Source organism: Mus caroli, chromosome 1, assembly GCF_900094665.2.
Source record: "Mus caroli chromosome 1, CAROLI_EIJ_v1.1, whole genome shotgun sequence".
Classification (NCBI taxonomy): Eukaryota; Metazoa; Chordata; class Mammalia; order Rodentia; family Muridae; genus Mus; species Mus caroli.
Window position 1 is genome coordinate 16,512,356 of NC_034570.1, and position 25,544 is coordinate 16,537,899.

Consider the following 25,544-nt stretch of genomic DNA (forward strand, 5'->3'; position numbering starts at 1 on the left):
CTTCCATTTTTAGATCTTGGATGGTTTTGTTCAATTCCATCACCTGTTTGGTTGTGTTTTCCTGTAATTCTTTAAGGAATTTTTGTGTTTCCTCTTTAAGGACTTCTACCTGTTTAGCAGTGTTTTCCTACAATTTCTTGAGGGATTTTTGTGCTTCCTCTTTAAGGACTTCTGCCTGCTTATCAATGTTCTCCTGTATTTTTTGAAGTGAGTTATTAATGCCCTTCTTAAAATCCTCTACCAGCATCATGAGATATTATTTTAAATCTGAATCTTGCTTTTCAGATGTGTTGGGGTATCCAGAACTTGCTGTGGTTAGCGTACTGGGTTCTGATGATGCCCAGTGGTCTTGGTTTCTGTTAGTAAGATTATTATGTTTGCCTTTCACCATCTGGTAATCTCTGGTGTTAGTTGTTATAGCTGTCTCTGACTGGAGCTTGTTCCTCCTGTGGTTCTTTAGGCTCTGTCAGCACTCCTGGGAGACCAACTTTCTCCTGAGTCCCAGTGGTCAGAGCACCCTCTGCAGGCAAGCTCTCCTCTTGCAGAGAAGGTGCACAGAAGTCTGGAGCTCAGATCCACCTCATGATTCCTGGGGTCAGAGCCCTCCCTGGGGGCCGACTGTCCTCTGGAAGGGAAGGTGTCCAGGGGTCTTGGTCTCAGCTCTGTCTCCTGGCTGAGGATGAAGGCCCAAAGGGACCATGTCCAAGAAGCTCTATTGCTTCTGCCACCCACGTGCTCTCCTGCATAGACTGGTCTCAGTGATCCCACGATTCTGGGTGTGCTAGGGCCTGCCTTTGTCATTTGACCCTTTTGCTGTTAGCACAAGACCCTCTGGGTTTTTTGGAACTGATGTTGTGTTTCACTCACTAGTGATCTCAGGTTCTCAGGTGTGCTAGGGTGCCTGAAGCGTGGAGAGTCCTCTGGGGACCTTGGGACCCTCCACTGAGATTGTGCCCAAGATGGCACGGGCTACTTTAGAATCTTAAGTCCCCACTTTGGACTCCTCAAAGGTCCTTCGATTCTATGCCATCTGGGATGACACGGATAGCTTGTTCGGTGAATGTCGTCACTATATCATTCATTACTACCTCATGGATGACACCGTGGAGATCCGAGAGGTCCACGAACGGAACAACGGGAGAGACCCCTTCCCACTCCTCGTGAACCGACAGCGTATGCCCAAAGTTTTGGTGGAGAATGCAAGTGAGTTCGATTAAACGTGTCCTTTTTCTTGTGGGGGCCAGGTGGTTGGAGGGACCCAGTAGGGTCAGTGGTATTAGGCTTTTGTACTTGGCACTTTTGGTGCATTCTTGGGTTTTTAAGAATGGTTTTTCTGTAATTTGCCTTTTAGACCAGGTATGCCTCCTGCATACTCCAGTAGAGATGATTTGACATGGATTAAAAACAAAACAAAACATGCAACAGACAATTCATTTAAAGATAGATAGAGCAAGGCTTCTAGACTGAACCTGTTTAGTGTTGGGTTCACTTGATTGTCTTGGTGACATGGAAAGTACATGCCAGAGAAGCACTTTGGCACTCAGTACATCCTAGCCCTCTCGCTTCTTTTTATTCTGAGATAGGGCCTCACTAAGTTTCCAAGATTGCCTCCCCCTCACTCTGCATCCCAGCCTTGCCTTGACCTTTCACTCCTGCCTTGGCTGTCCTGTCAGGCCCACATCCAAGGCCCAAGGAGCACCTAATCTTAAATGCATTTCATTGTATGCTTTCCAGCCTTTGATTCTTAGCTCAACTAAGCCAAGTGAGTTACATAGCATCTCACTAAGTAACACTGGCTTGTGTAGAGTTTACTGTGTAGATAGCACTTCCGTGGCAGTGCTGGGATTAAAGGTGTGTGCCTTCATGCCCAGCTTTATATCTTGGTTTTGATATAGTAATTAGAAGCAAGAAACAAGATTTACACAAAAAAGCAAACAATTAGGTCTTAAGAAACATCATTAGCCTGCATAAGAGCAGAAAGTAAAATGAGATAATGTAATATTTGCATAAAGTAAAATCCATTCTTTGAATCCATGGTGAACATTCATTTAGAAAGCTGGGACCTGTGTCAGAAGTATCTAAACTTATCTTTACCCTGAGCAGAGAGTTGGGGAGATGGACAACCATTTTTGCATGCTCTCTGGTTCATGCTGATCTCAATAAGCAATTGATGCATACCAGAGAGGTAGAAAACCAGGAACAAAACAATTCGTTTTTTATGGTTTTTTTTTTTAGAGAGAGAGAGAGAGAGGGGAGAGAGAGAGAGAGAGAGAGAGAGAGAGAGAGAGAGAGAGAGAGAAGAGAAGAGAGAAGAGAGAGAATGAATCAGACCAAAACCAAATAAAACAGATAAAAAGAAAAAATGCAAAGAATCATTAAAATAGTTTGTCCTCCAAGAAAAATGAGCAAAATTGGCTGTCTTGAACTAAGGAAAAAGAGAAGACTCAGAATCATCGATAAGAAGGAAGGGGACATTACAATAAATACTCAGAATCATCAGTGAGAAGGGAGATGTTACAATAGATAGCACAGCATTATAAAAACTTGCTACAGGCTGGAGAGATGATGTAGTAGTTGAGAGTGTTCACTGATCTTGCAGAGGACCTGAGTTGGGTTTTCAGTGCCTACACAGGGTGACTCACAATTGCTGTAACCCCAGTTCTAAGACCCAATAACTCTGGTTCCAGCACACATATATACACATAATCAGAAAGAGAATAAATACTTTAAAAAGCTCACTAGAGATCATTATGAACACATAGATGACAAATTTAGATATCTAGAAGAGATGGACAGACTTAACAGACAGTACAACTCTTTCAAGATACAATCAGCATAAGAAAATCTTTAAAGATGAAAAGACCAATAACAAGCCCCAAATTCTTCATTAAAACTACACGACCATCTCAGGAGTCACAGAAAACACATTGTATAAGATTCAACATCCTTGCTTAATAAAACCACTAAACAAATTATATTTAGAAGGAATGTTGTACTTCAATGAAATAACCTGGCATTATACTGAATGAGGAGAAGCTACGCATCTTTATCTAAGATGGGAATGGTTACTCTCATTTGCCAGTTACAACAATTAAGTCAAAAGAGATTAATTATGTAAATGCCAAACACTAAACAAACAGGGGGAAATGACTTAAGAAACTGAAAAGGGCAGGTTTGGTTTTTGTTGTTGCTGTTGCTGTTGCTGTTGCTGTTGCTGTTGCTGTTGCTGTTGCTGTTGCTGTTGCTGTTGCTGTTGCTGTTGCTGCTGCTGCTGTTGCTGCTGCTGCTGCTGCTGCTGCTGTTGTTGTTGCTGTTGCTTTTGCTGTTGTTGTTATTTATCAAGATCCAGAAAGCCTAGGAAACCAAAAACAAAATGTACAAATGGGCTTTATGAAGTTAAAAGGTTTCCACAAAGGAAACAAAGAAAGGGTTTAGAGACAACATGTAGAATGGAAAAAAACATTGCAAACTATACTTCTGTAAGGGATTAGTATCCAAAATACCTGCAGTGGTAAAGGGTAAATTTTCAATAGCAAAACCAAATAAGTGGACAGACAGACAAACAGCAAGTGGCTCTGTTAAGAAAAGAAACTAAATCTGGATGAATAGTGATAAAAACAAAACAAAACAAAATCAAAAACCAAAAAACATACAGGGTCAAAAAGATAGATGCATTTAAAAAAAGATACTTGGCCAACAGTTACAGGAATGAGTGTTCAAAATTAGTAATCATCAGATCATCTGAGCTCAAAACTCTAATAAGAGTGCTTCATTGGGGGCCGGAGAGATGTTTCAGCAGTTAAGAGAACTAGTTGCTCTTTCAGAGGACTTGGGTTCTATTCCCAGCACCCATAATAGCAACACAGGGACAGCTGTAGTTCCTACTACAAGGTGCTGGTGAGAATGAAAATTAATACAAACATTATGGAAAACAGAATGGTGATTCCTCAAAAAATTAAAGCCAAACCATCCATCATCCCTGTTTGTGTGTGTGTGTGTGTGTGTGTATTCAAAGAAAGTGAAATTGGTATGTTTAAGACATATCTGTGCATGTATGTTTAATGCAAAACAACTCATAGTATCTAAGAAATAGAAACAATCCAAGTGTCCTTCAACCAATGGACAAAGAAAAATGTGGTACCTACACAATGAGATACCAGTTCTCCATAAAAAGAATGAAACCTGTCATAGGTGCCAACGTGGGCAGAATGCTGGAGATCATTTATTGAGTGACATAAACCAAGCGCAGAAAGAAAATAATTATATGATCTCACTCACTTGTGCCTAGAATATGAAATTGATCTTGCTGGGGCTCGGCAGCACATACCTGTAACCACAGCACTTGGGAGGCTGAGGCAGGAGAATCACCAATTCAAGGACAGCCTGGGATTCCTAGTGAAACCCTGTCTTAAAACCGAAAGAAAATAAGAACATTGATGTCATGAAAGTTGGCCATTAAGTGGTGATTATCAGAAGGTGGGAAGAGTGATGGAGAGGGAGGGGCTGGGGAGATGGCTCAGTCTGCAAGGTGTAAACCTTAGAATCAAACTTTGGATCTCAAGGACCCTCAGAAAAACCTTGTGGGTGCAACAGCTCACCCTATGTGTATCCCCAGGGCTGGACGGTGGTGGTAGCAAGAAACAGGCAGATTCCCAAAAGCTCATTGGTTAGGCAGCCTAGTTAATTAGTGATCTCCAGGTTCAGTAAAAGACCTGGTCTCAAAAATAAGGTGTAGAGTAATCTAGATAGGTGCCTGATGTTGGTCCTCGACCCCAATGTTGACTCCAGTGTAGGTAGTGCACACACATATGAATGTGCACCTACAAGCATGCATGTAACTATGTATACCTACACAACATACACACAGACAAGTAGAGAGGAGAGACAGGAAGAAATTGGCTTATGCTACTACACAGCAACATAACTATAGACAAGTGTATACTGTATATTTCAAAAAGCTAGGACAGCCACACCAGGCCACGCCTGAGCTAGCCCACAGGAGGCTGAGGCTACAAACTCAAGGAAATGGCAGTGCTACATAATAGATAGGGCCCTGTCTCAAACAGGACAAGAGGACACAAATAAAAACAAAACAAAATATGAAAACCAAAAGATTTTGACTATTTTTACCATGGAGAAATAAAACATTAACATACTAATCACCTGATTTAGTCACTACACAATATATATATATATATATACATACATATATATATATATATATATATATATATATATATATATATATATCAAAACATCCCATTAATCTCTGTAATTTGTGAGAGGGATGTGTGTTCAAGATACGGTTCCTTAGTGTAACAGCCCTTGCTGTTCTGTAACTCGATTTGTAGACCAGGCTGGCCTCAAATTTACAGAGACCCACCTGCCTTTTCTGGGATTATGCCAAGTGCTGGGAATAAAGGTATGTGCCATCACAACCGGCTACTACATACAATTTTTATGTTTTTAATGGATCTTCTGGAAAACTGAAAGAACTGTTGTGGGAGCATTTATTTATTATACCCTAGAAATTCTGTCCTTTTTTTTCTAATTTTCCATCTCAGCAATTAGCAGTCAGGAGAACCCTGCCCTGCTTCTGGTTCCCTGCATTTCTGCTTGTGCTTACAGTTAAGTAATGTGGGACCCCTCCAGAGTGGACGGGCTTTGGCGATGTTCACAGAGACCATGCTGATCTGAAATAAGTTAACCCTTAGTTCTCAAAAAGCACTGGAAAAAAAAAAGACTTAGTTCCCAAATGCAAGACTCATTCAGTATTTTAAGGTGAAGATAATCCACATGAGTGGATTATTGTAATCATCTCATTCATTGTCTATGTCCCTGCCTCATGTGTACAACTAAGCCATGCTCATTCATAACAGTGGTGATCGTTAGGTGGACAGCGACCCATTGCCCATGCTATTATTATCTAGTGTCTATCTCAACAGAGTATTTTATCCACAAAGATCAGAATTGTTTTTGCACAATTAGTTGTGTAAACTCGATAGCTAGCAGTGCACTTTGTGTGCAGATAATTCCTAGTAATTATTGGGTAGAAGATTGGGTGGCAAGCTGGAACCAATTCTCTTATATGCCTCATATGACCAGGTATTAATTCTGTGGATCTTTGAAGTTTGTGATAATAGAAGAGATGTAGAAGAGGGATTTTATGAAAAATATCTGGCATATTATTTGTGTATTCTGTCAAAGATTGAAAAAACACAGCCTGATGACCATCAATAAGTACTCAATCCTTAACCAGAGCCAGCCCTTAAAGTACTCAGCTCTCCATAGGGTCCCCAATGAAGGAGCTAGAGAAATGACCCAGGAGCTGAAGGGGTTTGCAGCCCCATAGGAGAAACAGCAATATAAACTAACCAGTACCCACAGAGCTCTCTGGGACTAAACCACCAATCAAAGAAAACACATGGTGGGACTCGTGTCTCTGGCTGCATATGTAGTAGAGGATGGCCTAATTGGTCATCAATGAGAGGAGAGGCCATTGGTCTTGTGAAGGTTCTATGCCCCAGTATAGGGGAATGCCTGGACCAGGAAGAAGGAGTGGGTGGGTTGGGGAGGAGGGAAAGGAGGAGGGGAATAGGGGGAAGGGGATAGAGGATTTTAGAAAAGGAAACTAGAAAAGGGGATAACATTTGAAATGTAAATAAAGACAATATCTAATTTAAAAAAGATTGAATATGTCTGCTAGAATATAGGATTATAAATTAAAAAAAAAGAGTACTCAGTTCTCATGTCAAGCTTTCTTCCCGTTTATTCTTTCACCCTTCTAACCCTGTCTCCTATTAGAGAATTTCCCGAAGTGTGTGCTGGAAATCTCAGACCAAGAGGTGCTGGAGTGGTACACTGCCAAGGACTTCATTGTGGGGAAGCCGCTCACCATCCTGGGGAGGACCTTCTTCATCTACGACTGTGACCCGTTCACACGACAATTCTACAAAGACAAGTTTGGAATGCCTGATTTACCACCAGTTGATGTGACCAAGAAGGAGCCACCTCCAGTAAAACAGGTAATGGGATAGAAGTCCCAAATGTGGTAAGAATAAGATGGAGACACTGAAGAACTCCATAAAGATGGATGACTTCTGTATGATAGAGACTTATAAAAGAAGAAATACAGAGCCCATCACTCTATGAAAGTACCCATAGTCTAGTGATAACCAAAGAAACATAGCATCAATAATGAGGTTTTATAATCTGCACAATTTTAAAGATTTTCAGTACCTAGTGTTTGTCTCATAAAAATGCAATTTTCTTATACTGTTCACAAGAAAGCCAGTTAGAATAACCTTTCTGAGGTGCTGTCTGTTGTCATTTTAATTCCTTAGAATATTGTTTATCTTTGATCTACAAAATATGCTTTGAGGACTGTAAAAGAATACATGTTTTATGCAGAATGAAGAATGAGGTTGACAAAACTCATCTATCCAAACTAGTAGAAACTTGTAAGGCCTGTAGAAAATAAAATAAGTGTATGCATATTAATGTGGAAAATGCCCATAGCATATCTCAAGAGACCAAGTATCTACAGTTCTGTATATAACCTCTGCTTCTAAAGGCTAAGCAACAGCTGTCAGAATGGATACCGTATCATTTGTGGGCACTGCTTTTCTTTGTAGGAGTGGGAAGGTATCAAGCAGGATGACCAGAGATAGTCACCTTCTGATAGTCACCCGGCAGCTATAATAGTTACTTTTATAGCCAAGCTCACATTAGTTTTAAGATGTTTTAATTTTTTTCCCATTTTCTTTTAGAAGCAAGGTTTCTCTGTGTAGCCTTGGGTGTCCTGGTCAATCTCTAGACCAGGCTGGCCTGGAATTCACAGAGATCTGCCTGCCTCTGCCTCCTGAATACTGGAATTAAAGGTGTGTACCACCACCGCCTGACTTTTCCCAAGCTTTAAATCATGTACAAATCCACGTAACATACTATCTTACCTACTTCCATGGCGTTAACTCAGAGCACTCTCTGTAGACTCAAGTGCTTTCCCCACTGCTTTTAAGTCAGTCAGTCTCCCACATCGGGAAAGGTTTGTGTTTTGTTTTGTTTTGTTTTTTTGTCTTGTTTTTATTGCTGGCCATCAAACCTGGGATGTTGCACATGGTAGACAAGTCTTCTGCTACCTAGCTATATCTCTAGCTCTCTTAAACTACAGAGAAGAGAAAAATATGGCATTACAACCCAACATTATAATACTGTTTACTTGAGATGACTTGGTAATGTCTCTCAATTAACCTCTGTGTGCTCAGTGTAATAGAATGGTTAGAGGAGGCTTTAATGTCCTTTCACTTTGCATACTGCTTGCCAGTCATGCTCAGAGGTCACAAACTCCCCCAGCTTTGGTTCATTTAGAAATACCTCAGTTTGTCCCTCGTTTCTGAAGGACAGCTTTGCTACATACAGAATTCTCCATGGGTGTGCTTTCTTTCTTTTTTATGTTTTGAATGGTGCTGTGGTATGTGTGTGTGGAGGTCAGGGGAGAATTTTTGGGAGTTGGTTCTTTCTTTCCACTGTAGATTCCAGGGTTCAAATTCAGGTCGAGAGGCTTGTGTGGCAAGTGGTTTCAAGTCGATGAATCACTCTGTGGGCAGGCCCTCTTGGACCATTTTTAAGACGGTTGTTTTAAAGCCATTGTCAAGCACACCTCCCTTGGATCTTCTTCAGGGATAACATCTGCTTATTTTTCTTTTCCTCTAAATGTGCCAATTCCCTAGCTCTTTAATGTGTCTTGTGACTTGCTGAGACTAAGATGTTTATTCACTTGTTTTTGAGACAAGCTCCAATTACACGACCCAGGTTGGCCATACATTTACAGTCCTCAGAAGTTGCTTTTGTGTTTCTGAGCTGCTTGACCTTTAAGAAGACACTCACAAGTGACCTCTAGTGGAATGTGAACACCAGTAGCTTCTCTTTTTGTTTTCTCCCCAGGAGTTGCCTCCTTATAATGGCTATGGACTAATTGAAGATTCTGCTCAGAATTGTTTTGCTCTCATTCCTAAAGCTCCTAGAAAAGATGTCGTTAAAATGCTGATGAATGACAATAAGGTGCTCCGCTACCTGGCGGCCCTGGTGAGTGCCTCTGTTAAGCAACTGCAGATGTGTATAACATAGTCTTTTGTGTGTCAACAGACCTGTCCAGAGTCTATTTCCTGAACTGATTTGTAGAACTTGATGTGATAACTACACTGGATACACTGCGTGTTAAGTGTAAAAAGTTGAATTATACTAGTTTAACAGATACTGCCTTTTGAAATTTTTAAAAATTACTTTATGTGTATGAATGTTTTGTCTGCATGTATGTTCATGCACTGTAGAGAGCAAGAAGCTGCTTGACCTGTCTTCCTCGGGGCATGTTGGGAATGTAGTTTACAACCTATTGATCCAGGCTCTACTCGTATCTCCCAGAATTTAGGTTTTGCCTCTTCCAGACTCTTTCCCCCTAAAACCTAGAGCACTACCTCTAGGCCATAAAACTCACCTTTGTACTTTACAACAGCCTAAGTGACTTCTCTGTTATCTTAGAGCCAAGCCAAATCCTGATTCTCACAGACTATTATATTTACCTATCCTTCTCCCTAGACCTTATCTTAAGAATTGCTTCTAAGTCAACAGAACCAACCTTATGGTCAAAGCCATATGTACTTTGAAAAGAACTTCAATGTAAACATATGTTAAGCTTTGTTGTACTCATGGGACTGAGTTAATTCTTATCAGAAAACTTTCTTCCAAAATTGTAGTGTGCTTAAATATGGCTAAAATAAATGAATTGGCATCAGGCTCTTGACATTTTGGCCCAGTACTGGTATCTGAGTTGGGCTGAGCAGAGTTTTATTGTTGCCTCTTTGTGGACCATTTTCCTGCTGTCCAGAGACCTGTAGGAACCCCCCCCCCCCCACACACACACACACATACACACAATATACCATGTGTGTGTCTTGTGCCCATGAGGCCAGAAGATAGGTGTCAGGTCCTACAAGTGGAATAACAGCTGGTTGTAAATGTTGTGTCTTAGGGTTTCCAATGCTGTGAAGAGACACCATGACCAAGGCAACTCTTATAAAGGCAAACATTTAATTGGGGACTGGCTTACAGTTTCAGAGGTTCAGTCCATTCTCATCATGGCAGGAAGCAGTGTCTAGGCAGACATGGTGCCGGAGAATGAAAAAGTTCTGCGTCTTGATTGCAAGGCAGTCAGGAGTAGACTCTCCCTTCTTCCCTGGGTGGAGTTTAAGCAAAAGTCCTCAAAGCCCATCTTCACAGTGACACACTTCCTCCAACAAGGCCACACCTCCTTATACTGCTACTTCCCACCACAGGCCAGAGTCAAGCATACTGAAACCACCACAGATTGTAAGTCATTATATGGGTACTGGAAATTAAACCCAGGTCTTCTGGAAGAACAGCTAGTGCTCTTAACTCCTGAGCTTCCCATAGTCTAGCTCTCTACATTCTCCCTTTGATAAATAGCAAAACTATTTTAAAGTGTGAGGCTTAGAAAGAAATGTAAATTCAGGGGCTGGTGAGGTGGCTCAGTGATTAAGAGCACTGGCTGCTTTTCTGAAGATCCTGAGTTCAAATCCCAGCAACCACATGGTGGCTCACAACCATCTGTAATGAGATCTGACACCCTCTTCTGGTGTGTCTGAAGACAGCTACAATGTACTTAGATATAACAATAAGTAAATCTTATTTTTTTTAAAGAAAGAAATGTAAGTTCAAAATCAAAATCAAGCTTAAAAGGATGAAGGGTGTGTTCATCAAATATAAGGAGCTAAAAAGCAAGATTGAAGATTTCAACAGAGAATAAAAACAATTCCTCTCTCCCCCCAAATTTTAAGTTTTGAAATATATTTTGAGGCTGAAACTGAAAAAAGATTTGTAAAACACTTGTTAAGAAATCAATCCATCACATTTTAAAACAAATCTCTTGAGAAACAGAGAGTAAAGGAATGGTCTTAATCTTATAAAATATACCTATAAACCCCATGATAAACAGCACACAGAGTGGTGAAACATTGAGAAACTACTGTCTAGTATCAGGAACAAGGAGGCAGGACTGCCAGCACACTTTATGCTCAACTTTGTTCGGTAGTTTCTAGGCAGAGCAGTATAAGGGAGAAGGAATCAAGTATAAGCCCAGGGTAGTTAATACTGTAGCTGTAGGTGGATTCTAAGTACCTTAGGAGTAGAGAATGTACCCACTGCACAGCGCTGAGCCCTGTACTGGCAGAAGACCTGTCCCATGCTTCCCAGATCACTAAGCATTGAGCACTGTGGTGGTTTGAACAAGATGTATCCACTACATAATGAGCATTATAATTCTTGGTTCTTTATTGTTGGCACCTTTGCAGTTGGCTTAGGAGGTTCGGTCTTGATGGCAGAAAATGTGTCACAGCAGGGTAGGGATGGGGCTTTGGCTTTCAAAAGCAACTGGCCATTCCCAGTTCTTTTCTTTCTGCTTGTGGGTAGAGATGTGAGCCCTCAGCAGCTGCTGCCCCAATTGCTCCATCTCCTTCTGCACCACCAGCATGGACTCTAATGCTGTAGAACCATGGGCCCCAAACAAACTCTTCTATAAGCTGCCTTGTTTATGTGTTTGATCACAGCAACAGAAAATGAATACAGTCACTCTGTGGAAGAGATTCAGCTTTGGATGTATGTACAGTTCGCAGGAATGTCAGAGCTCTGGAACTCTGCAACAGTGACCCTCACAGCAGATAGGTGTCCCTGGATGTTGATGCATTTCCTGACCTGAGATTCAAGGCTACAAAGACTTTCACAGTTGATGAGACCTGTGGGGGTGGAGCTATTTTTCCCTGTACACTTTTTTGCCTCAGTTGAGCCACTTACCACCTTCACTTCTTCGGTTTGTCAACATCCACCCCCTGGCTCTCTACAACTGCTCATTGGAGCGGTCTCTCCTACTGGGCCTGTGGCAAGCTGACCCATGCCCGTGCTTGTGTCTTTTTCAGGCCGCTGATAGCTCAACTACTATCTTTTTTGTTATTTTGGTTTGATTTCAAGTCAAGTTTCTTTTTGTTGCCCTGACTGTCCTGGAACTAGCCCTGTAGACCAGGTTGGCCTGGAACTCAGTAGAGACCCACCTGCCTCTGTCTCCAGAGTGCTGGACCTAAAGGCATGAACCACCACGGATTCTCACATTTGTGTCCAGCCTCTGCACTCTGAGGTGGGGAGTCCTCTATGCTGTGTTTGAGCCCTTTGAAGGCTGTGAGTTTGTCAGGTTGCTGGGCTCACCTTTTGGGTGAGTCTTCTCCCTCCAGCTGGAGCTATGCTCAGCCTGCTTTCTTCCCAGTGTTTTGCTCTTGTGATTCTCTGCTGCATCCTTTCAGGGTTGGAGATGCATCCTTTTGTAAATTGCCAAAGCACTTCCTCCCTTTCTGACTTTGGACTCTTAAGCCAACATTTTAAAGCCAAGGGTTCTTAAATAGAAACCCCACGAGTTGTTCTTCTCTAAAACTAGAAGATCTACTAACACTGGGTCTACACTCCCGCAAGGCATGAATCACTTGGAGTTCAGTGCGGATGGCTTCCCTTGTGAGGCCTTGCTGAGATGAAGCCTGTCTGTCCCAGTCTGGACCCTCAATACATGGCATGTTTATATGAATCCAGCTTGGTTTCATTTGGGCATCCTAGAAAGATCATAAACTTTGTTATTCTCTTTCCTTCATCTTCCTAGGAATCCCCTATCCCAGAAGACAAAGACCGTCGGTTTGTCTTCTCTTATTTTCTTGCCACGGACATGATCAGTATCTTTGAGCCACCTGTTCGAAATTCTGGGATCATCGGGGGCAAATTCCTGGGCAGGACTAAAGTTGTTAAATCATTCTCTCCAGTTGACAACCCCATCTACTACTCGCCAAGTGACTTCTTCATCGGTGCCGTGATTGAGGGTAAGCCTAAACATAGTTCAGAGTTTCCTGTTGCCCTGGAAAATGGATTCTTTGTAGCTGTGACACACTGCATTCTTAAGTCTTATAAGAGGTATTTGACTGTGTTCTGACTAAGATAATAGTAATATGACTGTTTTCATGCTACCAATTCTTAATCTCCTTGCTTATCAATTAATCTATAAGTCGCTGCACTTGTTGATACTACATTGTTGTTTATATCAGCTTCAATCATTAGATAGAACCTTAGGAAACCACTGCATATTAATGTATACAGCTGCTCAAATTTCACCTACATGAAACACGCCTGTCATCTAAGAACATAGGAGGCAGGTGGGTTTCTGCATTCAAGGCCAACCTGGTCTACACAGTGACTTCTAGGACAGCCAGGGCTTTGTGGAGAGACCTTGTTTCTAAAAACCAAAACAAAACAATTCACTAGTCTGGATCACAAATGCTAAGCTGTGGACTTATCTCTGCAGGGTTGGCATTATTTTGCTCCTGCTTGCATGAGAGAAACAAAGCTGAATTGAGTGTGATGCTCCTCTCTCCTCAGTGTTCGGCCATCGGTTCGTCATCCTCGATACAGATGAGTATGTTTTAAAATACATGGAGAGCAACGCTTCCCAGTATTCACCAGAAGCCCTGGCCTCAATTCAGAACCGGATCCAGAAGCAGGAGCTTCCCGCACCAGAACTGGAAAGGTATGTCTGACGGCCTAAGGTCAAGACTTGACACATGCAAGACATCTAGAAAGCAATTCCTCTCTGTGTGATTGCATGTGTATGTGGTATAGATGCACATCTGTGCACAGTGTGCATGCTCCTTCATCCGTGTGCAGAGGCCAGAGGAGACCCTTAAGTATCCTGTTCTGTCACTCTCTGCCTTCTTTCTTTGAGGTACAACATCCCACTAAGTCTGGAAGGTGCCCAAGAAGCCAATGATCTTCCCGTCTCTGCTCCTCACAGCACTAGAGTTGATGGTGCAGCCACACACAGGTGTTTTGTTTTGGTTTGGTTTTATGTAGGTGCTGGGACCTGGGCTCCTCAGACCCACATGCGCACGCAGCAAGCATTCTGACCCACTGAGCTATCTCTACAGACTCCCTAGAAAGTAATTCTTGTCAAAATAAATATGGACTCACGGTTTAGAATTTCAAATTTCCTTCTGCTGGTAGAAGCTGTTGGGCAGACATGGAAGATGCTTTGGGCTCAACATAAGAACTACGATGTTAGACGTCTTCCAGTCTTCATCCCTGTAGCAAACAGTTATGAATGGATGCCTTCAGATCTACTTCAGATCCCTTGGCCACTGGGCTTATCAGTAAACAAATAGATAAGAAATCGCTATCTTTCTGGACTGACCTAAACAGGAGTTGATAGAGAGCAATATGAGTTTGTCATACAGTACAATCCGTGATAAATACCCTCCAAAACTAAAGAAAATGTAGGTGGAAAGCCTTTACGGAGGTTGGCAGTGGTTTGCACCGTGAGGGCAACTGGAGCAAACCCTTGAAGGGAAGGGAGATCTCTGGGTCCATGTGTAGAGATTTTCAGGGTGAGCACAGAGGCCTGCCAGTTAGCATGCTCAGCTGAGCATATGCAAGGCACTGGCAAGACAAGTGGGAGTGGCTGGGGTGAGAGAGTGGGAAGAAGAGGGGTGCTTGCTGAAATTAAAAAAAAATTAAATCAACAAGGAGCTAGATGGTGTAAGATACCCTGTGGTTTTGCAAAGGTACTAACTTTTCTCTGAATGAAGCAGAGAATTTCTGAGTAAAAGAACATCAGGGTTTGACATATGCTTTAAAGAGGCCCCTGACTGCTGCATTGATCCAGTCAGAGCCACATGTGGTGGTACATCCCTAATCCTAGCCCTAGGGAGGTACAGGCAGGAGGTTCAAGAGTTTGAAAGCCAGCCTCAGCTACATGGGGAGTCTGAGGCCAGCCTGAGCTACATGACATTGAAAGGGAGTGAGAGGGAAGGGAGAGAAAGAGAGATCAGGAGGGAGATTAGAAACAGGCGCTGGAGGGAAAAGTGTGGTCAGGATGTACTATATTAAAGAATAAAATAAGTAAATAAGGAGATGGAGAGACGGCTTAGTGGTTAAGAGACCTGGCTGCTTGCTCTTCCAGAGGTCCTGAGTTTAATTCCCAGCAATCACATGATGGCTCACAGCTATCTATGCTGAGATCTGATGCCCTCTTCTGGCATGAAGATCACTCATATATATTCGATACTGTAGGGGATGTCTCCTGAGCATGAAGGCAGGAGGCATGAGGAAGTTATCTCATTGGCTGAGCCAATGTGATGAAAGATAAGCCACACAGGGGATGTGAGAGAATCAGCCGACTTCAAGAGGATTCTAAGATTGGGGTCTGATCAGCAGGAAGGACTTCACCAACTGAGTATGAGGGTAAAGGAGTTTGTTAGGGTAATGTGGTAGAGATTTGGGTTTCGGATCTATTTTATATTTAGGACATAAAATAGAAGCAAGGATGAGCTGGCATCAAGCAGGGAAGCAAGGGCTTTGATGAGGAGCTTCATCAGAGGCTGTGCTTAGCTTAAGATGGAAAAACAAGATGAGGAAAAAAAACCACAAAAATACAAAAGCTGCTTGACCTTGACCCCATGTTCCGGAGGCCAAGGTAGAGTTATGGTACATTTGAGGCCATCACAGTCAAACCCCTGTCTCAAACAACAGAAAAGGTGCTGTTGTATGTTAAGATTAAGTCGGGGAGGGAACAGAAGGATGTGTGGGAGGTGGGCAGAATTGCTGAAGTGTGTGAGAGAGGATGAATTTAGCAAATAAATGGAGAGAAGCTAGTGCTGTTAGAAGCACAGTTTATCTACCACAGTGGTCCTAAAGCATGGTAGTCTCTGACCATTCACAATTTACAAAACTACCACAGTCCTGTATTAGTTATTTCCCGGTTGCTGTGAGAAGATTCTATAGCTAAGCAATTTATAGAAGGGCTTATTTAGGCTTGTGGTTCCAGAGGGGGTGAGAGTCTATTGTGGAGGTGAGGGAAGCACTGAAGGAAACAGGAAGCAGGAAGCAGTAGGCATGGAGGCAGGAGACACATTGTCAAATGTAATTACCAAGCAAAGATAATGAGCAGGAAGTGAGGCAAAACTATAAACACGTAATCTCCACCCGCAGTGATGTTCCTCCTCCAGCAAGGCTAGCACCTCACAAAGGTTCACAACCTCCCCCAACAGTGCAACCAGCCGTGGACCAAGTAATCAAATACATGAGCCTATGGGGAACTATATTAGTCAGGGTTCTCTAGAGGAACAGAGCTTATAGAATGTATGAATATATGTATATGATACTGTAATGCCAGCGAAGGAATGGACTTGCCATTGAGAGTGAGGTCAAGTAGACAAAGAGGGCCAGCTTCCTTCTTCCATGTCCTTTACAATGACTTACATCAGAGGGCCCGGCCCAGATTAAAAGTACATCTTCCCACCTCAAAAGATCAATATTAAACATGGTCATTCCGCTTCAAATAGGATTTAAGTAATTTTTTTTTAAATTTTTAATATTTATTACGTATTTTCCTCAATTACATTTCCAATGCTATCCCAAAAGTTCCCCATACCCACCCCCCCCCACTTCCCTACCCACCCATTCCCATTCTTTTGGTCCTGGCATTCCCCTGTATTGGGATTTAAGTAAATTTAATGTTTTAAAAAATCCCTCACAGGTGTACCCAGCAGATTCGGTTTTAGTTAATTTCAGATGAAATGAAGTTGACAACTAAGAATAGCCATCACAGGGACATTTTTCATTTTTTTTATCTGTTCATATTTAACATATTGAAAATTCTATCTGAAAATGTAAAAATATTTCTTTTTAAATACACTAACAAAGATAACTTTTTTTTTTGATACAAGGTTGCAGGTATTCTCAACTAGCCTTGAAATAAATAAGTAGCCGAGGCTGCCCAGAATTATGATCTTCCTGCCTCTACCTCCCAAATGCTGGGAGCACAGGCACGTACACGAGCACTCCTGGTTTCATAGAGTTCTGGGGATCAGATTCAGGGCCTCACACATGCTAGTTAACCACACTATGAACTGAGTCACAAAAAGGGAGCCATCGTAGAGAAAGCAATGTGTCTGTTTCCTCAAAACAATTATTGGGAAGACTTATATTTTACTTTTGTTGAGAATATCTTTTTTAAAATATTTATTTATTTCATTTATGTATATGAGTAACACTGTAGCTCTCTTCAAACACACTAGAAGAAGACATCAGATCCCATTTCAAATGGTTGTGAGCCACCATAGGGTTGCTGGGAATTGAACTCAGGATCTCTGGAAGAGCAGTCAGTGCTCTTAAACTCTGAGCCATCTCTTCAGCCTTGAGATTATCTTTAGTGTATGGCTTTCTTTAGAGGAGACAACTGAATTTTCATGCTTTTAAATTCCGCCTGGAAAAACATTTATTGTGTAATATTTGGGAAGATTCTTGCACCCTTGTGGGAAAGAGGAGTGGAAGGTAAACATTGGCAGTGTTGTCATTTTTCACCTTATAGAACCATCCTAGGGCTGCCAAACACCCTGGCGTCCAGGAATTATTCTTTGAAACGTTGATTTTGGTGGCAAGAAGTCAGAACTTGTGGGAATAGGCATAGATGGGCAGACAGAAGTGGTTGGCAAGTCCTTCTGATTGTTTGTGTTAGTGTGGAGTACAGTAGGCACTGGAACTTATGAAATGTTTATATATCTATATCCATATATCTCCAGTATTATTTTATTTACTACTGCAATAGAAAAAATGACCAATTATAATGCATATTCACCATCAATTTTTAAATGCATCTTAATTCTAGAGGTGCTAAATGTGTGTGTGTGTGTGAGGAGTTCAGGGGCAACCTGAGCCTCACAATGGTGGAAGGAATTTCTAGATGAGTCAGTATGAAGCAAAGTTGAGGTTGTTTTATGAAAATAGAGACTTTAATATAGATTTACACAAAGGCATAGAGGAGGAACAGAAGGAGGGAGGGAAGGGAAGAGAGAATGGAAATGGGTAGGAAGAAGCTGAGAGGGGAGAAGAGAGAGGAAGGGAGGAGAGAGAGAGAGGGAGGAGAGAGGGAGGGAGGAGAGAGGGAGGGAGGGCAGAAGGGTGGGGAATGGAGAAGGAAGCAGGGAGAAGGCAGAAGAGAAGGGAGGAGAAAAGATGAGGAGAGAGAAGAGAGAGGTTTGAAAAAGGGACTGTTAGACGTACCGTACCCTAGAGTGGGCTCAGGCTCCCTGGGGGAGAATCATATTTAAGATATTCACAATAGTGTATGCATATAGTTTCAATGGCTACCAAAAAACACATTACTCAGAGGATTTGAAAGATTAAGTAAAAAAATACTTGGGTATAGTTATTTTCTCTAAAGAACTCTCCTTGACCGACTTTAGGGCACAGGCCTGTGGTCCTATCTATTGACAGCTTCAAGGCATTCCTGAAGAACTTAGGGAAAACATGTCTCAAGAACAAAGTAAGATGAGACTGAAGATGTAGCTCAGGGCAAGGGAACTCGCCTGGCATGTGTACCATCTGGTGTGTAATCTCAGTATTGCAAAAATAGATAGATGAATAAATAAATAAGCAGATCCCTTCTTTATTAAATGAGGTTACAAAGTGGCTTCACAGGAGCATTATAAATGTTCAAACAAAGGAAGGAGTGCTGACTAAAACCACAGGTCCAGAAAGACCAAAGGGATCCTTACTGTATCATACTTCACACAGAGCCAAGCACATGTCCTAACTATAAACCTGTTCATCATTTGCTTGTGAGATATTTCTTTTTTAAGAAACAATGGGACTTTAATCCTTTACAGGTGACTTGATGCCATTCAGTGAGAAGCTTAGTCCAGGTATTGGGTGGGGAGGAGGGTGAGAGTTTGCCCCTCCCCCCAACTTCCCCATCTTTCCATCTTGGTTCATGAGAACTGAAGAAGTAGTTCGGCCGTGAGTGCTAAGGGCCCACTTGGTATTCATGGCCATTACATTCAATTCAACTAGTTCTCAAAAGGGTCCCCTTCTATTCTGCCGTGTGTGTGTGTGTGTGTGTGTGTGTGTGTGTGTGTGTGTGTGTGTGCTAACACCAGCAGAGCCTGGGAGCTATTTGCTTAAGCACCGCTACCCTACCAGCAAAATCTTACATTTGGCAATGAGGAAAAGATGCAATCGGTGCTCTGAGACCTCCCTACCAATAAAAAGTCAGGGGCCAGGCAGGGTTTGGTCTCAGAGGGCTGTTGCTATCCTCGGTTCAATCCTTCTCACCTCCCCCAGTTCTCTGTGAGAGGAAACACTTGCAGTCGACATTAATCTTGTGTCCTGTACTCCCGTGTCTTCAAGCCCATCCAGCTTTGGCTCTTTACCTTTCTATGTATAGCAAACTCTACACTAGGATGTGCACACATCCTTCATTCAACACTGCTCCGCCCACCCCCAGACACACATATGCTACACATATATTGATGCAGGCAAAATGCCCATATGCATTAAATAGGTAAGCCAAAAAAAGAAAAGAAAATTCAAATGTGAGATAAAGTCGTCTAGTGGGCACTTCCTCAGCTCACCCAGCTAAAGTTCTTTGTCACCTTCTCTTGTCACCTTCTCTAAATGCCAGGCTTCTACTTTGCATCCCTGACTGCTTAAGAATCAAAACATTCTTCATGAATTGCTTTCTTGAAGGCCATTGATGGTTTTCAAATATAGCAGTCTTAGCCAGGCAATGAGGCACGCACCTTTAGTCCCAGTGCTCTGGAAGCAGAGGCAGGTGAATCTCTGAGTTTGAGGCCAGCCTGCTCTACAGAGCAAGTTCCAAAACAGTCAGGGCTACACAGAGAAACTCTGTCTCGAAATCCAAAAACCGATGAACCAAACAATCAAAAGCAACAACAACAACAAAACAAGTAGTAATAAGTCCTTAAACTTTTTAAGAAAAAATAGTCTCGCTCGTTAGTTGAGCAGATATTTGAGCTTGCACCCTGCATTAGACCTTACGTTAATACTAGCTTATACAAATACCCGAGATAATAGGGGGTTGTGATCTAGATGATCTAGAGCAGAAACCAGCAAGCTTTTTGTTTGTAGAGATGTGGATGCTGAGTGATTCAGTCACAGCATCTCTTGGAAATACCCAACCCCACCCTTCCAGCATGAAAGCAGCCACAGACAAAGGGAAACGAATAGGAGATCTTTCTGAATAAAGAACAATCTTCAGCTAGCTTTGCCCAGTCCAGTTCCCAGGCTCCTCCCCTCCCTGGTTAGCTTGTTTGGGGTACATGCAGTATTAAGTACTCTTTATTACCCTTCTCTGGAAACTTCTGCTCTAATCTGGAGTGTCAGAATCTCCTGCTCCTCTTCTGAGAGCCTGTCAGGTCCATCTTCTGACTTACATCGTCTAGGTTGCTGTTTGTCAAGATCCCGGGTTTGTCCTTTTATAAGCTCTCTAGGTATTACAGTGTGAGTGCTCTCTGTCCTAACCACTCTCCTAACTGATGCCTGAATTATTTTTGTCTGTTTATGGTGTCTTTTGAAATGCTGGTTACAACTGAAAAGCCATTGTCACTTCCTCTCCCAGCACACATGCTCGCCCTGTCTTTATTTTTGCTTCTGGTCTTCTAAGGCTGGGTAATGCGTTGGGATGATACCTGAATCCTCAGCGCAGTGTCTGGTAGAGAGGGGGCTATCAACTCGGGCTAGCTCCACCCTTTCTCTTCTCTATGGAAATCTTGTAGACACCTTTGACCTCTTATATCTTGTACCACGTCCAACAAGCTGCTGCGTTCTGTTATTTGACGCTACAATACCTCTTGCTTCTGGTTTCTCATGTTTTCATTCTCACCACCTGCTCTTGATTTAAAACAGGCTGTCATTAAGAGTTGTATTTGCATGCACTTGGTACCCACATCGGTAACAGCAGAAACAAGTTCTCACTGACTTAGCCCAGATGGGTTTCTGTTATGCATGTATCACAGCAGCTAGAGGCAGATGGCTGTTCCCAGCTGGAGATGGGAGTTCAAAGTCAGCCTCAGCTATATAGGGAGTTCAAAATCAACCTCACTATATGATGTCTTGTGCCAAAACAAAACAAAAAGCAACCAAATGAGCAAACAATAACTATAATAATTAATTTAAAAAAAACTTTCCCAGAATCCCCTACCTGCCAAGTTTTTTTTGTTGTTGTTTTGGTTTGGTTTTTTGAGTTTGTTTTGTTTTTTGTTTTTTTCAATCTCATTGCCTGGGCTACATCACTCCAAATGCTAGAAAAATCAAATATTGAAAAGAGCTCTGGCCTTAACCACATCTCCCCCTGAAATTCAAAACCAACCAGCAAACAAAAGCTCATGACTTTGAAGCAATTTAAATTAATTGTATGAAGAAGAAGAATAAGTAGGCAGAATGACAAGGACAACAAAACAACAAAGGCACTTTAGAGAAGTGGTGCCTGGCCCCATGGGACCCCTGTACCCATGCAGATCTCCATGCAGGGATGGGGCTTGACATGAGTTAAGCAGGACTGCCCATTCCTATCCTAGCCACCCGCATTTCCTCCACATGGGATGGGTATTTCCTTTGCTGTTTGAAGGGACATGGCTATCTGGATTCCTCAGGGAAGGGAAGAATACCCTCTTTCCCCCAAATGATCCATCTGATAAGTATAATAACTTTGATAGATTCGTGACAGGCTGGGGACCCCATCTCCTGAAAGCATGGGAAAGATGGAGGTTCAAATACCTCCTGTCACTAAATAGCCCCTGCCTATTCACTTACATTTTAGTGTATACAGCTCAGATAATAAGAGTCTGTTTTTACCTTGCTATAAAAGTAGTACCTGTTTGAAATTTACAGGAGTAAACCAGGTATGGTGGTACATGCTTATAATATCAGAACTTAAAAGCTTTGCTAGGAGGACTGGGAGATAAGAGCTAGCCTGGGCTACATCATGAGACTGTGTCTTAAAAAGTTAAGAATGACAAGGACAACAAAGCAGAGGGAATAAAGCTTAGGTTATACAAGTCGAAGTGAACATAACTATGTGGGGAAGTCTCACAAATCAGAAATGACAGCTTCTAATATTTTGTTGTTTAATAGACATATAAAAATCAAATATTGTTTGGATGCTGTTTCCTGGCTTTTGCAATCTACCATGAGCATTTTGGATATCATAGAATGTTGTATGAAACATCAATAGTCATATTCTCCACCCAGGCGCTTCTATTGTGTGTATCATGTGTGACTATTTTTGTCTATGTGTCCATGAGAGGGTTTGCCCATTTGAGTGCAGGGCCCACAGAGGTCAGGAAAGGGCGCTGGATTCCTTTGGGCTGCCGTTTCAGGTGGCTGTGAGTTGCTGAGCTACAGGACATGGGCACTAAATTTGTGTCGATGTCAAGAGGAGTGTGCAATTTTAACTGCTGCAGCATTTCTCCATCCCCACGGTTTTTTATATTTTTAAATATTTATTTGTGTGTTTTGCCGAGTATATGTATATGCATCATGTGGGTACCTGGTGTCCTCAGAGGCCAGAAGAAGGCATTGGATCCCCTGGAAGTGGAGTTACAGATTGTGTGGGTGATCAGAGCAAAACCCAGGTCCTCTGCAGGAACAAGAGCTCTTAGCTGCTGAACCAGATCACCACACCCCTGCCCCCACATCATGGCTTTTTATTTTCTAAGTGTAGTTTCCTGGAGTTTCTTTACACAGAGAAGAAAATCCAAATGTCTATATTTTTATACTTCTGTGCATTTTACACAAAAGCTAGCACTCTGAACACACTTAGGCACCAACACACTTTGGTTTTCTAACAAGCGTATTGCTCCGAGGAAATACAAACTGAGCTTCTACTTCCCGTGGCCATGTTGTGAAGGGACAGACACCCCTCTTTCTAATACTCTCTTACTAATCTCTCAGTAATGGCGAAGCCGAAACTCCTGCCTGTCCACTAGAGCAGTCTGTAAACTCCCATAGACGGCCTTTCACAGACTCACCAAAACTGAACAGGGAATGTTAAATCTGTGAGAGCTTTCCTGTTGGCATAGTTACAGGCATCACTTCTAAGTACTCGGGTGCTTGGATTTTTAGTCTGCAACAGTTGAAAGAGAGAAACGTGGCCCCCACAAACAGCAAATGGGGAGTGGCCGTGTATGAGACCTGGGAAGGGAGACAGTTCAAACACTGTCCTTAAGATGGGGACATCAGCCACCAGAGGCTACTTGTAGGCTCCGTGTTACAACTGGTTTTTTATTTATTTATTTGTTTTGCTTTGTTTTGTTTTTTAGAAGCTTTCCAGATTTCACCAAATAAGCGCTTTGATCGCTGAGGTTGATATTGAATATATATCCCATCATTTCCTTTTTTCTCAACAGCAAGCAAGCTACAGGAGAACCCCTGGTGCAGGGTACAGAGGAATCCAAGGTGCAGGACTTGGATGCACTGATAGACCAAATCCATATGCACCTGAAATACAATTCATGCAAAGAGAACCTCCGTGAAACATTTCAAATGTATGACAAGGATGAGTCGGGATATGTGGACAGAGAGACGTTCTTTAAAATCTGTGAAACTCTTAATGTCCCCGTCGATGACTCGTTGATTAAGGAGGTCAGTGTGGATTGTGGTCAGTGTGGATTGTGGTTTGGCCTGATTGTACAGGCTGAGGACTGCTCATTCCTTCCTACAGAGCTACAAGAATCAGATCTCCTGTTCCATTCTGATGATGGGATTTCCCACGTCACAGGATCGACTTCCTTTTCTAATTGTTGCAGCGGGGGGGGGGGGGGGCAGTCTCTTAAGATGGGGGCGGGGACAGATGGCAGAGAAGTTGCTAGACCAGCATGTAAGGGATGGGAGGCAGTAAAGATCTGTTCCTAGGGCAACAGCTGTCAAAATAAGTGAACTGTACTGGATGCTTGCAGGCTTTGAGGTTTTACAAAGCTAACTCATCAGCAGGGACTATCATGGAAGCCAAAGCCGACAGGCCCACTGCCCAAGGCAGTAGTGTCTCTAGGGATAACATGGGAGCTTTAGATGGGGAGAAGACATAGACGTTTTCCTCTTAGACGTCTCATGATTGCTACATAACAGTGTCATCTCTTTTATTACAAATCATAAGGGACCCCCGTGGAAGTCAGAAAACCTTTCCCTCACCCTCCCTGGCCAGGACTCTAGCTTAATATCAAGACAGGCTCATTGATTAAGAACATAGAGGCTTTCTTGACCTTTCTGAAGAACTTCAAGCAAGATGGAACGTTTGGAAATTAAGGTTTCTTTAGGAAATGGTTTTGATTAAGATTAGGATGCAGGGTTTTACTTGGTCTTTTTAAAGATAGACAGGATGCTAAGGCAAAGGGAAGGACAACAAGACGTACTTGTTCATGTGGGCTATATACCCATTCAGTTTATAAGCCTTTGGTTGACAGCAAGGCTAAATCTTTTCTATTTCCAATCATTCATACTGTGTGACATGGGAGTGGACATGATAGAGGAAGTACAGCTGCTGGCAAGTGGGGCGAGTGGGGGTGGGGTGGGTGAGGCGGATTTGCATGTCTCATAAAGACACTCAAAGCCAATGGCTGTTACCCATCACTGTTAAGTCCAGGGAGCATGTAACGGATACATAAGCAGAGTCTTCCCTTTGGCTGCATTAGCATTAGCCTGGTATTTAAGGGTGTTTAATTCTGGGGCAGGGGTGCAAATGTATTTCTGTTTGAATACAGCAGTGAAAATATTTGGCAACTGCATCTGCTGGTACATGCTTGTATTCTCAACACTTGAGATGCAGAGGCAGGAGGATTATGAGTTCAAGGCCACCCGAGGCTCCAAAGTAAGAGAGTGCCTCAAAAGATAAGGAAAGAGGAAAGGCGCTGTGATAATGATGACGCCTTTATAAATATGGATCTCACCACTGTGGTCTCGCTATGTGTAACATGGGCCTTAATGTCTGACCTACCTTCCAGGGCCACAGGATTACTTTGGAGTCAGCTGAGGATATAAAGGCTGAACTTTGTTTGGGTTGGCAAAAGCTGGGGCTCTCTCTGCGTAAGCAAGCGTAAGTGCACTCTGCACTCTGCCGTTGAGCTGAAGGAAGCTGGCTCACCTATCCTCTTTCTTTCTTTCTTTCTTTCTTTTTTGTCCCCTTGCAGTTGATCAGGCTGTGCACCCACGGAGAAGGCAGGATTAACTACTATAACTTTGTTCGAGCTTTCTCGAACTGACCTGAATGAGAGAATGCGAAAACATTTTTGGCACTGAGCCGACATTGAGACATCTACCACCCAAGCCTTTAAATAACTCCGGAAGTGGTATTTCTTTTCCCACTCTTCTATTTCACTATTACTCAAGTCTAAATTAATATTCAAAGAATTGAAGACTGGTGCCTTATTTGGAGTGGAAGGGGTACCATGATGGTTAATCTTATACTTAAGGGGCCAAGGGGTTCCAGAACTCATCAGAGAGTATGCTGATGTCTGTGAGGGTGTTTGGAATGAGGTTAAGAGTTGAACTGGTAAGCAAGTAAAACAGGCCTTAAAGTAAGGAGACTCCAGGTATAGTTTGAAAGGCCTGAATATAAGCATAAACTGACATACCCCTGAGTAAGAGAGTCCTCCCGA

The 25,544-nt window shown here is 42.5% G+C and overlaps 1 protein-coding gene across 1 annotated transcript in view; it reads left to right on the plus strand.

The window, feature by feature from the left end:
- The window catches only part of Efhc1 (EF-hand domain containing 1), a 39,994-nt gene extending 14,693 nt beyond the window's left edge, over positions 1-25,301 (plus strand). Inside the window, exons 5-11 of the mRNA XM_021162532.2 lie at positions 1,011-1,203; positions 6,805-7,025; positions 8,944-9,084; positions 12,713-12,926; positions 13,480-13,627; positions 23,301-23,535; positions 25,077-25,301. Coding sequence (XP_021018191.1) covers positions 1,011-1,203; positions 6,805-7,025; positions 8,944-9,084; positions 12,713-12,926; positions 13,480-13,627; positions 23,301-23,535; positions 25,077-25,148 — 1,224 coding nt within the window. The 3' untranslated portion in view covers positions 25,149-25,301. The remainder of the gene's footprint in view (positions 1-1,010; positions 1,204-6,804; positions 7,026-8,943; positions 9,085-12,712; positions 12,927-13,479; positions 13,628-23,300; positions 23,536-25,076) is intronic.
- The last annotated feature ends 243 nt before the right edge of the window (positions 25,302-25,544 follow it).